The sequence below is a fragment of the Caretta caretta genome, chromosome 7, assembly GCF_965140235.1.
Source record: "Caretta caretta isolate rCarCar2 chromosome 7, rCarCar1.hap1, whole genome shotgun sequence".
In the NCBI taxonomy this organism is placed as follows: domain Eukaryota; kingdom Metazoa; phylum Chordata; order Testudines; family Cheloniidae; genus Caretta; species Caretta caretta.
The window spans coordinates 43,634,487-43,649,131 of NC_134212.1; the positions used below are offsets into that span (position 1 = coordinate 43,634,487).

The window sequence follows — 14,645 nt, forward strand, 5'->3', positions numbered from 1 at the left end:
TTGCACTGATCTTTACTGAAAAATACTCATGAAACATTATACCTAATCCTTATTCTGTGAAGCTGTTATGTGGATTTTTTTTAACCATACAGTTGCATAAACTTTTGCATATGGCACAATCATGTGAATGCTGTGACACTGTATACCCAGTAGAGTATCTGAAGTCACTGGACTAACTGAAATGCAAATGTTTAATGACAGGCAAATGTTGACAGTGAAAATATTTGCTGCAGCTTGTGACTGGAAAATGATTATATGTTTGAGGAAAATTGCTTGTTACCAGAGGTGAATACTTTACAGTAATCCAAATAGATCAAGTCACAAAGATTAATCACTTGCCCGCTGTTCATTTTCTGCACTGTTTGCCAGTTGATGTTAGTTTTTAATATTGAAGCCTTAAACATGTGGTTTAATACATTTTGGAGAGCCCGTTTATCACTTGTGGTCATAGGGGCAAGGTGGGTGCATTGCTTATGGAATAGGCTGTGTTGACATCTGAAGTCCCAAGCTTCTCATCAGACTTTATAGCTTATGAGAGTCTTTGTTATATCCAATTGGTAGTCTCTAAGGTGCCACTAGTACTCCTTTTCTTTTTGCGAATACAGACTAACATGGCTGCTACTCTGAAACCTTTGTGTTATCCCTTATCGATGCTTCCAAATAGTACTTGATTATGATTTTGTTTCATTATCACTTTATGTACTGTCTGGTATGCAAGTGACTTCTTTGAGCTTCTAAAATATTCGTCAGAGGGTAATTCCACTTCTGCTTTTTTAATTACAGAATGAAGAAAAACATTTAATCAAAGATAAAACTTTTGAAATTCATCCCTCAGAGAAACCAGCTGCTGAGCCTGAAAAAAATGCAAACAAGAATGAGAAGAACAGCACAGGAGTTTCCATAGCAACAATTAGCAAAGTGAATATTGATATTTTACTGTCTGAAAGGAGGAACTCTAAAAGTGATCACTTACTACAGGATAACAAAGCAAGGTGCTTAAGCATTCCTAGTGAAGTAGAATCTAAAATAACATCTAATGTCCCACAGACTAAGGAAGATAGACTACAGCAAAACTCAAAGCAAGTTTCTAGAACTGAAATTGTGGATTCTAAGCAGTTTGCTGCTGTTGTCTCAGATGAAGGAGATGACACTTTGAAACTCCTGCAGCCTGTCTCAAAGGACCAAAAGCAAAATGATGACCAGGTAATTATTTAACTCTTAAATGTGCTTGGTAGAAGGTTGAACTAGTAGATGGTTTATAGAAAGAACAAAGCTGAACAAATGTTACCTTTCAAAGTGGGGCACTTCTAATCAGGCTTTGGGGTGCCGAAGCAATTAAAAGCTCGAATATCCCTGCAGCACTGCTTCTGTATAAGACAAAGGCTGGGGCTCAAACCTTAATTGTCTTTGTTCTTGCCTGGGATCAAAAATTGTCTGCTTCCAATTGTAAAAGGATGAGGCAAGAAAATGTTTGGAGCTCCTACATCCCTATTCCAAATGGACTATGCTTCTCTATCTCTTTCTGCCATGTTCAGCCCTAATTTGGGATGGGGATTGGAGGAGGAAGGGAGAGTATAATGGAAATGGAGTTAGAGAAGGTAGAGGATGGTGGAAGGAAAATGTAGGAGAAGAAACTGAAGGGAAGGAGGAAGAGAGATGAAGAGATTTTAAAGGAAGACTGAAGGAGGGGAAAGGAAAATTTTGTTTAATGGGGATGTGATTACTAAAGAGAAGAGTGAAGGAGTAAACAAGAAATGAGACTACCAGAAAAGAGAAGCCTTGGGAAGGGGGAAAATGTTAAAGTATCCTGGCCCTCCCTCCTCTCCAGCTTCCAGAGTGCGTCATTTGGGTGATTGGTGGAGGCAAAAACATTGACCATTGACCTTTCCCCTGCACTCTTCAGCATTTGCAGCCAAAATGATTCTCTTACCCGCTTCCCTAGCACATTCATGTAAGGGGCTTCTTTGCCCTTGCCTCTTTCTGGTGCACATGCACAGGGCCAGCAATGTTTTGACTCTTAATGAAAGTATATTAAAGTAAAATACAGTTGATTTCCCTATTGTGTCTTATGCCTTGGATTTAAACAGTAGGTCTGTCCTGAATATGCTGCTGTTGTTACCATTCAATCCTATATAAGGACTTTGTTTCATTTAGTTAGTGATTCACCAAGTTCTGTTCTAGAATGAGACTTTTAAAGCCTGTCTTTCTCGCATTGCTAATATATACACTTTTTACTAAGCTTGCTCTTATTTTAGTTCATGAAAATGTAGTAACTTATTTTAGAGTTTGGACTCCACTGAGAAGCTTCTAGCATCGTTTGTTCCTGTCATAATTCAAGTAAGTGTTCTACCATTATAGTTCTGCTTAGTTTGTTGGCTTTAAAATAGTTGTATTTCTTTAAAGGGAAATCTCAAATGTTGTTGTCTGGGGACTATCTTTTCCCCTAGAATATTTGATTTTTGGAGAAGGATTATTATTGCAATACAAATTGGTTTTCTGAAGTTGCTGTTAGAATGGTGGAACATATCTGAAATTTTGCTAACACATATTTGTTGTAAAATACTAAAACAGGATATTGCAGTATTACGATAGACAGTGTACAGAACTTGTGAAATTTGTTTATGGTTACCTGTTCAACTAATGTGCTAATTGTGATGGGGAGCATGATTTTGAATGTTCTAACTTAGATTATTTAAAATATTCACCTTGTTGCAATGTTAATGTAGTGTGTTTGGGGGTGGTATATTTAAATTTTTTTTTGTATTTCCTGTCTCTAATTTAATTTGAAATAGCTGTTTATGGTGGTTGTGATTAAGATAAAATCCGTAGCATTCCAAAGGGTTAAGTGGCCTTTGTTAATATATGCAAGAACATGTCTACATTGGAATCAGGAAAACACATGCCTAAAGATTAGAAAAATATTTTTACTTTTTAGGATGAAGCCTCTCATGGAAATCCAGAAGATGTTCAGGAAAAATTCACTTCTTACTTACAGCCTCATAGCTCTTTCTATGAACCTTCTCTCTCACGGCAGCAATGGCAGAAGAAAAGGGAGCTAGATGAAGTCTGTTCAGAGAAGGTGCAGATAAAAATGTATCTCTCTAAAATGGCAGTGTACCTCTATCTTAGTTTTCTTTCCATCCTACAAAAAGATTGTAACAGTTTGTAGATCCTTTCCACTAGTTGAACCATCTCCAGTCAGTGTATAATCTCATTTCATACACATCCATAGAATTGCATTTATAACAAAATGAGTAACTCTCTGCGGGCCTTGGAAATATACTTTTGTGGGTGCCTTTTGCCCAAGGATTTCAAAGCAGTCTATGATCAGTAAGCCTCTCAACACTCAGAGGTACAAAATTATAATCCTTCTAGGAGACATGAACAAATTAAAGCCCAGAAAGATTATATGACATTATTATTATTTATTTTATTACAGTAGTACCTAGAGACCCCCAGCCAAGACTGGATCCTTATTGTGGTTGGCACTGTATGGAACATATAGTTAGAGACAATCCCTATCCCCAGAAAGAGCTGACAGTGTAAATAGACAGACGAAGGATTGGGGGGAAAGGGTATGACATACAAGCATAGTGAACAGTGCGGTGAGCTTCAAATGTCATTTTAGTTCTATGATATTTTTGTTTTTTGCATGGGGTTTTGTTGTGAGGGTGTTAGCGAAATGTAGACAGAAGGAGTATAAGGAAGTTAGGGAAAAGTGTGTGTGTGACAATAAGGCAATGGTAGAATTGTGGATAGGACCCAAGAGTCCTGACTCCCAGTCCTGGGTTGCTAGTTTGGTGTTTGCAGTTCTAGATTTCAAAGCATTTTAATTTGTTGAAAGAGGAAATGAGACTGTAATCATTTTCTAATTCTCTCTAAGCTCACAGAAGTTGCTCCGTGGCCCTTACCTTCTCTTTCTGATGTGAATATGAAGACAACTTACAGCCCTGCAGATCAGCATGGCTCTAAAGTCACAGAGTCTGTAAATAGCTCTAAAAATAGTGAGAGAGCAATTTCAGAGGTTTGTTCTGAACATTTTATGTTCAGATCTATTTTTGTCATTTTCTTACTATTTCTTCTGAGTAGTTTACTCCAAAAGCATGTGGGGTGGGGAAAAGAAATGTACAGAAGTTATCCTCAGTGATTAAATTTCTTTCTTGCATCTGACTGATCAGGTAGGAGGAAAGAAAGCCAGCTCCTCTTTCCCTTAATTGAAATAAGGAGGCTGGAGGCTCCTTTCCTACAGGAATTAGGTTTGTTGATCAAGATCACCATGGAAAAAATTTAATACAATGCATACTGAACTGCCTGAAAACTTTAGTTAGTAGCCATCTTTTCCAGGTTATTTGGACAAAAGTTTTCATTTCAAATATGACAAAATAAAAAACCACTATGACTGCCACTATTAATATTGATTTGATTTATTTAAAGGGTAGACCGTTGTCGGCAAGAGAGAGGAGGAGGCTAAAACAATCGCAAGAAAAGATGTTTCCTTCTGGTAACTTTTTTTTTTTATGTTAACTCTTCAACTGATGCAGTGGGATGGCTTCTCTATGGAAACACTAATTTGCAATCTGGTCTTTAGTATTAACTTCCTCAAAGATACAGTTGAAATATAGCTTTGATGTTAATAGGAGTTTTTATTTAACACAACTTTTATTTTTGTAATGCTCATTCAGTGGCTCTAATGGTGGCAATGTGATGTTTCCACAAGAAATGCACTTTTCAGCTAGAAGCCTTGGGTGTTTTTGTTGGCTAGTTTTTCTGACCCTGATAGTATGTTTGGAGGACACTAAAATGCTTTACTGTCACCAGTGCCCAGTTTGCAAAACAAGATTAAAAGGTTCAGAATCAGAATTAGTTGAGAAAAATGAGTTTGGTCTTGTTCATGTCACCATCACAAAGTTACCATACAACTGGTATTAGGAGCAGTCTGCCTGAGATGCCCAGGACTGGAATGTAAGGTGGTGGTGAATGTCATCATTTAAGTGCATTGACAAAGCTTTTTGGAGAGACCCAGGTCAGGAATGGAACACCAAGGGATAGTGAAAGCCAGAATTAAGAGTCCTCGGTAGAGCAGTGTGGGGAATTAGCAGAGCATACACCTACATTCTGCCAGACTTTAGTGTCTCCCTTGTACCTATTCAAAATAAATGTAAAAATGTGACTGGGCAACAAAATGGCAGATGAAATTTCATGTTGATAAATGAAAAGTAATGCCCCCTGGAAAACATAATCCCAACTATTCCTATACAATGATGGGATCTGAATTAGCTGTTACCACTCAAGAAAGAGATCTTGGCTTCATCGTGGATAGTTTTCTGAAATCATCCACTCAATGTGCAGGGGCAGTCAAAAATGCAAACAGAATGTTGGGAATCCTCAAGAAAGGGATAGATAATAAGACAGAAAATATATTGCCTCTATATAAATCCATGGTACGCCCACACCTTGAATACTGTGTGCAGATGTGGTTGCCCCATCTCCAAGATCTATTAGAACTAGAAAAGGTACAGAAAAGGGCAAGAAAAATGATTAGGGGTATAGAATGGCTTTCATATGAGGAGAGATTAATAAGGCTGGGACTTTTCAGCTTGGAAAAGAGGCGACTAAGGGGGGGATATGATAGAGGTCTATAAAATCATGAGTGGTATAGAGAAAGTAAATAAGGAAGTGTTGTTTACTCCTTCTCATAATACAAGAACAAGGGGCCACCAAATGAAATTAATAGGTAGCAGGTTTAAAACAAAGTATTTTTTCATGCAACGCACTGTCAGCCTCTGGAACTCCTTGCCAGAGGGTGTTGTGAAGGCCAATACTATAACAGGGTTCAAAAAGGAAGCTAGATAGGTCCATCAATAGCTATTAGCCAGGATGGGCAGGAATGGTGTCCCTAGCCTCTGTTTGCCAGAAGCTGGGATTGGGTTACAGGGCATGGATCACTTGTTGATAACCTGTCTGTTCATTCCCTTTGGGGCACCTGCCATTGGCCACTGTCGGAGGACAGGATACTGGGCTTGATGGACCTTTGGTCTGACCCAGTATGGCTGTTCTTATGTTCTTATGTCATCCTTCTAGTGCCTGCGGCAAGACGAGCATCACATAGTGCGGTAGTTGAAGCAAAATCACTTGTGGAAAATCTTATTAAAGTTACTCAGTCCTCGTCAGATCCCAGTATTTCTCAGGTAAACTGGGGTCATCTGCTTTTGAAATATTTAAATGTAGACCAAATTTGAGTAGAAAAATAAACAAAAAAAGGTGTATTACAAAATATAACATGCTGTAGAGGAACCTCCTGGCCAATAAGAATGCATGGCTATTCTGAAGCTGTTGCTGCAAAAGGCATTGAGTACAATAACTCAACTTTTAACTCAGCTTTTATATTTGGTAAGATCAGTTTCCAGTTCAGGTCAATTCACTCAGCAGAAGCAAAGAATTGAATAAGTCAGTTAGCCTCTCTGAAGTATAGTTATGGCTTACTGGGTGGATAGCTCACCCTGCCACTTCCTGAGCTATACTTTGACTGTGGATAAATAATTTCACTTGCTGTGAGTTGAAAAATATCCTGAGGTTTGTTCATTCATGTAGTCTGATTGGCTTATCTGCTAAATTTGCTTAAAACAAATGTTATGGAACCGATGCTGTGAAAAGAAACCAACAAAAAAAATACACAAGTGAAGAGAACTAGTAAATATATATATATATATATATTTTTTTTTAAATGAGAAAACTGCCATTTGAGTGGGCACACTGAAAATCAAATATCAATAAAACAATCCCCCAACAATCCGTTTCAGGCCAGTTGGTTACTTGGAATACGTAATACTATTTGTCTACTGGAGTTTGATGATTACTTCTCAATTTGTAGTCCTATTGGCTAATGCATAAACTTATATGCTGACAAAAGTAGTAATTGTTAAATCAAATTCTCAAAACTTTACAATGGAAATGATTGATTTTTCATTAACATCTTCATTGCATAATTCATATATATCTTTAGTAAGATCATAAATGTATTTTAGTACACAAAGTAGAAGTTTCTTTAAAGGTACACTTCTAAATATGGACTTGAAAGAGGTCCAACTTAGCCCTGGCCTACACTACGAGTTTAGGTCGAATTTAGCAGCGTTAAATCAATTTAACCCTGCACCCATCCACACAATGAAGCCATTTTTGTCGACTTAATGGGCTCTTAAAATTGATTTCTGTACTCTTCCCTGACAAAGGGATTAGCGCTGAAATCGACATCGCAGGGTCGAATTTGGGGTAGTGTGGATGCAATTGGACAGTATTGGCCTCCGGGAGCTATCCCAGAGTGCTCCATTGTGACCACTCTGGACAGCACTCTGAACTCGGATGCACTGGCCAGAGAGACCGGAAAAGCCCTGCAAACTTTTGAATTTCATTTCCTGTTTGGCCACCATGGCAAACTGATCAGCACAGGTGACCGTGCAGATCTCATCAGCACAGGTGACCATGGAGTCCCAGAATTGCAAAAGAGCTCCAGCATGGACCGAACAGGAGGTACTGGATCTGATCGGTGTATGAGGAGATAAATCCGTGCTATCAGAACTCCATTCGAAAAGACTAAATGCAAAAATATTTGAAAAAATCTCCAAGGGCATGAAGGACAGAGGCTATAACAGGGACCCACAGCAGTACCACATGAAACTTAAGGAGCTCAGGCAAGCCTACCAAAAAACCACAGAGGCAAAAGCCTGCTCAGGATCAGAGCCCCAGACATACTGCTTCTATGATGAGGTGCATGCAGTTCTAGGGGGTGCCCCTACAACTACCCCACACCTGTACGTGGACTCCTGCAAGGGAGTCTCACGCAACAGGGATGAGGATTTGTGGGACGAGGAAGATAGCACACACTAGGCAAGTGGAGAAACCATTCTCCCCGACAGCCAGGAACTGTTTATCACCCTGGAGCCAATACCCTCCCAACCCAGGCTCCCGGACCTTGAAGGCGGAGAAGTCACCTGTGGTGAGTGTACCTTTGTAAATATAATACACGGTTTAAAAGCAAGCGTGTTTAATGATTATTTGCCCTGAAGACTTGGGATGCATTCACGGGCAGTACAGCTACTGGAAAAGTCTGTTAACGTGTCTGGGAATGGAGTGGAAATCCTCCAGGGACATCTCAATGAAGTTCTCCTGGAGGTACTCCCAAAGGCTTTGCAGAAGGTTTCTGGGGAGGGCACCCTTACTGCATCCTCCATGGTAGGACACTTTACCACGCCAGGCCAATAGCACATAGTCTAGAATCCATTGCATAAGAGAGCATGGCAGCATGTGGTCCCGGTGTTGGCTGGCATTCAAGCAACATCTGTTCTTTATCTCTCTGTGTTATCCTCAGGAGAGTGATATCATTCATGGTCACCTGGTTGAAATAGGGGAATTTTATTAAGGGGACATTCAGAGGTGGCCGTTCCTGCTGGGCTGTTTGCCTGTGTCTGAAAATAAGTCATCCCTGCTGTTAGCCACGCGATGGGGGGAGGGGTGAAGCGATCATCCCAGAGAATTAGGGGTGTGTGCGCGTGGGGGGGTTTAGTTGGGTTTGTGCTGCATGTTAACCTGAAAACATCAGCTCCTCCTTTTAAATGGCCAGTGTGTCTTTTTCAATTTTACTCTCCCTTTTTTTTCCCCTCCCGCAGCTGCAAATATTTCAACACTGCTACTAGCATCTCCGTCCCAGGGGCTAGCACAGATAAGAAGGCGAAAAAAACGCACTTGTGATGAAATGTTCTCTGAGCTCATGCACTGAAAGAGCCCAGCAGAATGCATGGAGGCAGACAGTGTCCAGGAAAGCACAAAATGAACATGAGGACGGGAGGAACGGGCGAGAGGATAGATGGCTGGAACAACAGAAGAGGTGGCGGCAGCATGATGGGAGGAGGCATGATGCAATGCTGAGGCTACTGGAGGATCAAACTGATATACTCCAGCATATGGTTGAGGTGCAGGAAAGGCACAGACCGCCACTGCAGCCCCTGTGGTAATCAACTGCCATCCTCCCCAAGTTCCATAGCCTCCTCACCCAGATGCCCAAGAACATGGGGGGGGGGTGCTCTGGGCACCCAACCACTCCACCACAGAGGACTGCCCAAGCAAGAGAAGGCTGGCATTCAATAAGTTTTGAAGTGCAGTGTGGCCTTGTCCTTCCCTCCTCCCCTATCCCTCCCGGGCTACCTTGACAGTTATCCCCCTATTTGTGTGACGAATTAATAAAGAATGCATGAATTTGAAACAACAGTGACTTTATTGCCTCTTCAAGCGGTGATCAAAGGGGGGAGGGGAGGGCGGTTGGCTTACAGTGAAGTAGAGTGAACCAAGGGGGCGGGTTTTCATCAAGGAGAAACAAACAGAACTGTCGCACCGTAGCCTGGTCACCCATGAAACTGGCTTTCAAAGCTTCTCTGATGTGCAGCGCGCCCTGCTGTGTTTTTCTAGCCACCCTGGTGTCTGGCTGTGTGTAATAAGTGGCCAGGCGATTTGCCTCAACTTCCCACCTCGCCATAAACATCTCTCCCTTACTCTCACAGCTATTGTGGAGCACACAGCAAGCAATAATAACAATGGGAATATTGGTTTCGCTGAGGTCTAACCGAGTCAGTAAACTGCGCCAGCAAGCTTTCAAACATCCAAATACACATTCTACCACCATTCTGCACTTGCTCAGCCTATAGTTGAACAGCTCCTGATTACTATCCAGGTTGCCTGTATATAGCTTCATGAGGCATGGCATTAAGGGGTAGGCTGGGTCCCCAAGGATAACTATAGGCATTTCAACATCCCCAGCGGTTATTTTCTGGTCTGGGAAGTAAGTCCCTTGCTGCAGCTGTTCATACAGACCAGAGTTCCTGAAGATGCGAGCGTCATGTACCTTTCTCGGCCATCCCACATTGATGTTGGTGAAATGTCCCTTGTGATCCACCAATGCTTGCAGCACCATTGAAAAGTACCCCTTTCGGTTTATGTACTGGCTGCCTTGGTGCTCCAGTCCCAAGAAAGAGAGGGATATGCATTCCGTCTATCGACCCACCAGAGTTAGGGAATCCCATTGTAGCAAAGCCATCCACTATAACCTGCACATTTCCCAGAGTCACTACCCTTGATAGCAGCAGCTCAATGATTGCGTTGGCTACTTGGATCACAGCAGCCCCCACAGTAGATTTGCCCACTGTAAATTGATGCCCGACTGACCGGTAGCTGTCTGGTGTTGCAAGCTTCCAGAGGGCTATCGCCACTTGCTTGTGAACTGTGAGGGCTGTTCTCATCTTGGTATTCGTGCACTTCAGGGCGGGGAAAGCAAGTCACAAAGTTCCATGAAATTCTCTTACGCATGCAAAAGTTACGCAGTCACTGGGAATCATAGAATCATATAGAATATCAGGCTTGGAAGGGACCTCAGGAGGTCATCTAGACCAACCCCCTGCTCAAAGCAGGACCAATCCCCAACTAAATCATCCCAGCCAGGGCTTTGTCAAGCCTGACCTTAAAAACTTCTAAGGAGGGAGATTCTACTACCTCCCTAGGTAACGCATTCCAGTGCTTCACCACCCTCCTAGTGAAAACGTTTTTCCTAATATCCAACCTAAACCTCTCCCACTGCAACTTGAGACCATTACTCCTCGTTCTGTCATCTGGTACCACTGAGAACAGTCTAGATCCATCCTCTTTGGAACCCCCTTTCAGGTAGTTGAAAGCAGCTATCAAATCCCCCCTCATTCTTCTCGTCTGCAGACTAAACAATCCCAGTTCCCTCAGCCTCTCCTCATAAGTCATGTGTTCCAGTCCCCTAATCATTTTTGTTGCCCTCTGCTGGACGTTTTCCAATTTTTCCACATCCTTCTTGTAGTGTGTTGCCCAAAACTGGACACAGTACTCCAGATGAGGCCTCACCAATGTCGAATAGAGGGGAACGATCACATCCCTCAATCTGCTGGCAATGCCCCTACTTATACATCCCAAAATGCCATTGGCCTTCTTGGCAACAAGGGCACACTGTTGACTCATATCCAGCTTCTCGTCCACTGTAACCCCTAGGTCTTTTTCTGCAGAACTGCTGCCTAGCCATTTGGTCCCTAGTCTGTAGCGGTGCCTGGGATTCTTCCTTCCAAGTGCAGGACTCTGCACTTGTCCTTGTTGAACCTCATCAGATTTCTTTTGGCCCAATCCTCTAATTTGTCTAGGGCCCTCTGTATCCTATCCCTACCCTCCAGCGTATCTACCTCTCCTCCCAGTGTAGTGTTATCTGCAAACTTGCTGAGGGTGCAATCCACACCATCCTCCAGATCATTAGTGAAGATATTGAACAAAACTGGCCCCAGGACCGATCCTTGGGGCACTCCACTTGATACCGGCTGCCAACTAGACATGGAGCCATTGATCACTATCAGTTGAGTCCGACAATCTAGCCTGCTTTCTATCCACCTTATAGTCCATTCATCCAGTCCATACTTCTTTAACTTGCTGGCAAGAATACTGTGGGAGACCGTGTCAAAAGCTTTGCTAAAGTCAAGGAACAACACGTCCGCTGCTTTCTCCTCATCCACAGAGCCAGTTATCTCGTTATAGAAGGCAATTAGATTAGTCAGGCATGACTTGCCCTTGGTGAATCCATGCTGACTGTTGCTGATCACTTTCCTCTTCTGTAAGTGCTTCAGAATTGATTCCTTGAGGACCTGCTCCATGATTTTTCCAGGGACTGAGGTGAGGCTCATCCCAACCCGCAACACTATGCAGTCCCACCAGTCTGTGCTTGTTTCCTGAGCCCAGAGTTGGCATTCCATGGTATGACCCTGCCCCATTGCCACTAGGATGGCCAAACTGCTGGGGCCCGTGCTTTGAGAGAAGTCTGTGTCCCTGACCTCATCACTCTGGTCCCTGCGCTGCCGTCGCCTCCTTGCCTGCTTTTGCAGGTTCTGGTTCTGCATATACTGCATGATAATGCGCGAGGTGTTTACAATGCTCATAACTGCCACAGTGATCTGAGCGGGCTCCATGCTTGGCATGGTATGGTGTCTGCAGGAGAGCAGAGTTGCAGGGGAACCAGTGGTTGGATGACCATTTTGCAGACCTACTGCACCATCTGCTGCCAGGACACAACAGCTGAGTGGGCTGCACGTTCGCCGTGGTATGGCGAGACAAGAGCAGCCGAGCAGAGTTGCAGTGGAAGTGGCGGATGACAATGGTCATATAGAGGACCTGCGAGACCACCAGGAGAGCAGAGTGGCAGCGGAAGCAGTGGATGATGACGGTCATATAGAGGACCTGCGAGGTGGATTCATAGCACCAGGAGAGCAGAGTGGCAGCGGAAGCCGTTGTTTGATGACAACAGTTTGCAGACCTACTGCACCGTCTGCTGAAAGCAGTATGGCGCCCGCATGGAAAAAAGGCATGAAACGATTGTTTGCGGTTGCTTTCACGGAGGAAGGGGTGACTGACAAACGTACCCAAAACCACCCGTGACAATGTTTTTGCCCCATCAGGTATTGGGAGCTCAACCCAGAATTTCAATGGGCAGCGGAGACTGCGAGAACTGTGGGATAGCTATCCACAGTGCAACGCTCCGAAAGTCGACGCTAGCCTTGGTACTGTGGACGCACTCCGCCGACTTAATGCGCTTAGTGGGGACACACACAATCGACTATATAAAACTGCTTTCTAAAAAATCAACTTCTATAAATTCGACCTAATTTCGTAGAGTAGACATACCCTACTTAAGTGCCAGAGTTTCATAGTGTGGCTTCTGTTTGTTCATGTCACTCTCCTCACCCCAACCATTTGCAGGGACAGTCTTTTTGCATGCTATTGTGTGTGCAAATAACATCTACATGCAAAAACCCCATCTGTGCACACAAATCAAGGACATTTTAGTACATATAAATTATATTTATTATATGCTAGTGATGTGCAGTTTTTTGCATGCTGTCCTCAGGATTGAACACACAAAATTTGAGAGGGCCAAATGGAGAGTGGTTTGAAGCATCATGGAAAATTTTTGGGGACATTGGAGAGTAAATAGAAAAATAGATTTTAAAGTATTTATAAATTTACAATTTATTTTTACAAAGACTAATACGTTGTAGTCTAAGAACAATGTTTCTTTAAAATACTGTAGTCATTAGTAAGTCATTAACTGAGAATTGACCAACGTAATGAGCGTAATGTAGAAAAATCTCATTCCCTGGGCAAGTTAGTGATGGAGAAGTAAGGGAGTGTGACAGATTTATGTTATCAATCTGCCTGGGGCTTCAGGTGATCAGACTGAGGCTGCAGGATTTTTAGGGAGGTGATGAAGGAGCATAACAAGTGACTTAAGTTTAAAGCTTTATTAACCAAATAACAGCGGTGAGTGTTGGGTGCACCCCATGTCACTCAGAGGGAGGAAGAAAGCATTAGTGTCCAAGCCCTAATCCACTTTTATACTTACACATGCACAACCCAAGGCTGGCCAAACCTGGGTGTAATGTAAGAAGAGGGGGAAGGGTAGACGAGAGTTCTGCCCTGTGCACAGGTCGGTTAGGGTCTGTTGTAAATCTCCGACTTGCTTCAGCTCTCGGGAGGGTTTTAAGCCCTGGGTTCTTCTGGGGGCATTTCGTCCAGGGACCCCCATCCCCCGTGCTCTTTGTATCAGTCCAAACCGGCCTTCCGCGGCTTCCTTAGCTTCCCCAAAACACACTGGTTTCAGGGTCGCGAGACTGTTGTGTTCCCATTCACTGGCCTTCACAATCTTATTAGTTTTGCAACCCCTTCAGTTCTGTCTGGCTCAGTTCTGTCTGGCTCACTTCTCTTTTCTCATGGCTGGCTGGGGCTGGGATACAGGCTTCTGGCTGTTTGGCAGCAGAGAGCTTGTTTGTGTGCGCTGGCCTTGGGTGGCAGTTTTGTTCCTTATCTTCAGGCCTGGCTGGATCATCGAGTTATCCTGTTTCTTTCTCCCTTTCTCCCTCTTCGGCCTTTGTAACCTGCAAAGGAATTTTTTACTCCACAGTCCCACCTTCAACCCTTCCCAAGATACTTTCCAATGCACATAAAGGCAGTTAGCAATATACAATGCTGGTGCTTACCCAGAGGACCGGGTGGGGCAATTTTTATTGTGACTGGAGGTGTCATTTGATTAGTAAAAATCTACAAAGTCAATTTCAGTGGTGTCACCCTTTGCACTATGGCAGAGGTACTCTCTAATCCCTCTGCCAGCTTCCTGGTCCAGGTTCTCTGGTGGGTGGAAATGTTGATAGTATAGTGTCATTGGAAGTGGGTTGAGTTGGATATCATTCAAAAGCCCTTTCTCCCACAAACACAGTGGTAACAAGCATGACAAACCTAGAACAATTAAGTAGATATATATTTGAGAAAATATTTAAAAATCAACTTTTTTAAAATTATACTTTAACACAGGGATGCATTGCTTAATTAAAAAGACATTGACCTTTGTTGATCCTAGGGAAGTTAGCCTTGACATGTAGGACTGAAAACATCTATTCATTGAAGTCGTCGTCATCGGTGTCCTCTCTGTCTAGGGCACCAATGACCCACTGTCACGCTGACTGTCTTCTGTGCCACATTGGCACATCTCTGTACAAGGCAGGCTGCTGGCCAAACATTTGCAGGGTGGTGAGCATCTGGTTTTTGCA

At 43.0% G+C, this 14,645-nt stretch overlaps 1 protein-coding gene across 18 annotated transcripts in view; it reads left to right on the forward strand.

Annotated features, from left to right (window-relative positions):
- Positions 1–14,645, forward strand: part of NEK4 (NIMA related kinase 4) — a 41,391-nt gene that overhangs the window by 11,040 nt on the left and 15,706 nt on the right. For 8 of the 18 annotated variants that reach the window (XR_012669297.1, XM_075130591.1, XM_075130590.1 and 5 more), the window contains exons 7-12: positions 784–1,203; positions 2,284–2,337; positions 2,936–3,079; positions 3,884–4,024; positions 4,435–4,501; positions 6,082–6,188. Coding sequence is in view for 15 of the 18 variants with exons in the window: in XM_075130591.1 (XP_074986692.1) it covers positions 784–1,203; positions 2,284–2,337; positions 2,936–3,079; positions 3,884–4,024; positions 4,435–4,501; positions 6,082–6,188 (933 nt within the window). In the remaining 3 variants the exon portion in view is untranslated. Of the gene's footprint in view, positions 1–783; positions 1,204–2,283; positions 2,338–2,935; positions 3,080–3,883; positions 4,025–4,434; positions 4,502–6,081; positions 6,189–7,446; positions 9,260–14,645 lie in introns of those variants that run through there. The other 10 variants (XR_012669299.1, XR_012669298.1, XM_075130602.1 and 7 more) reach the window with 10 other exon arrangements.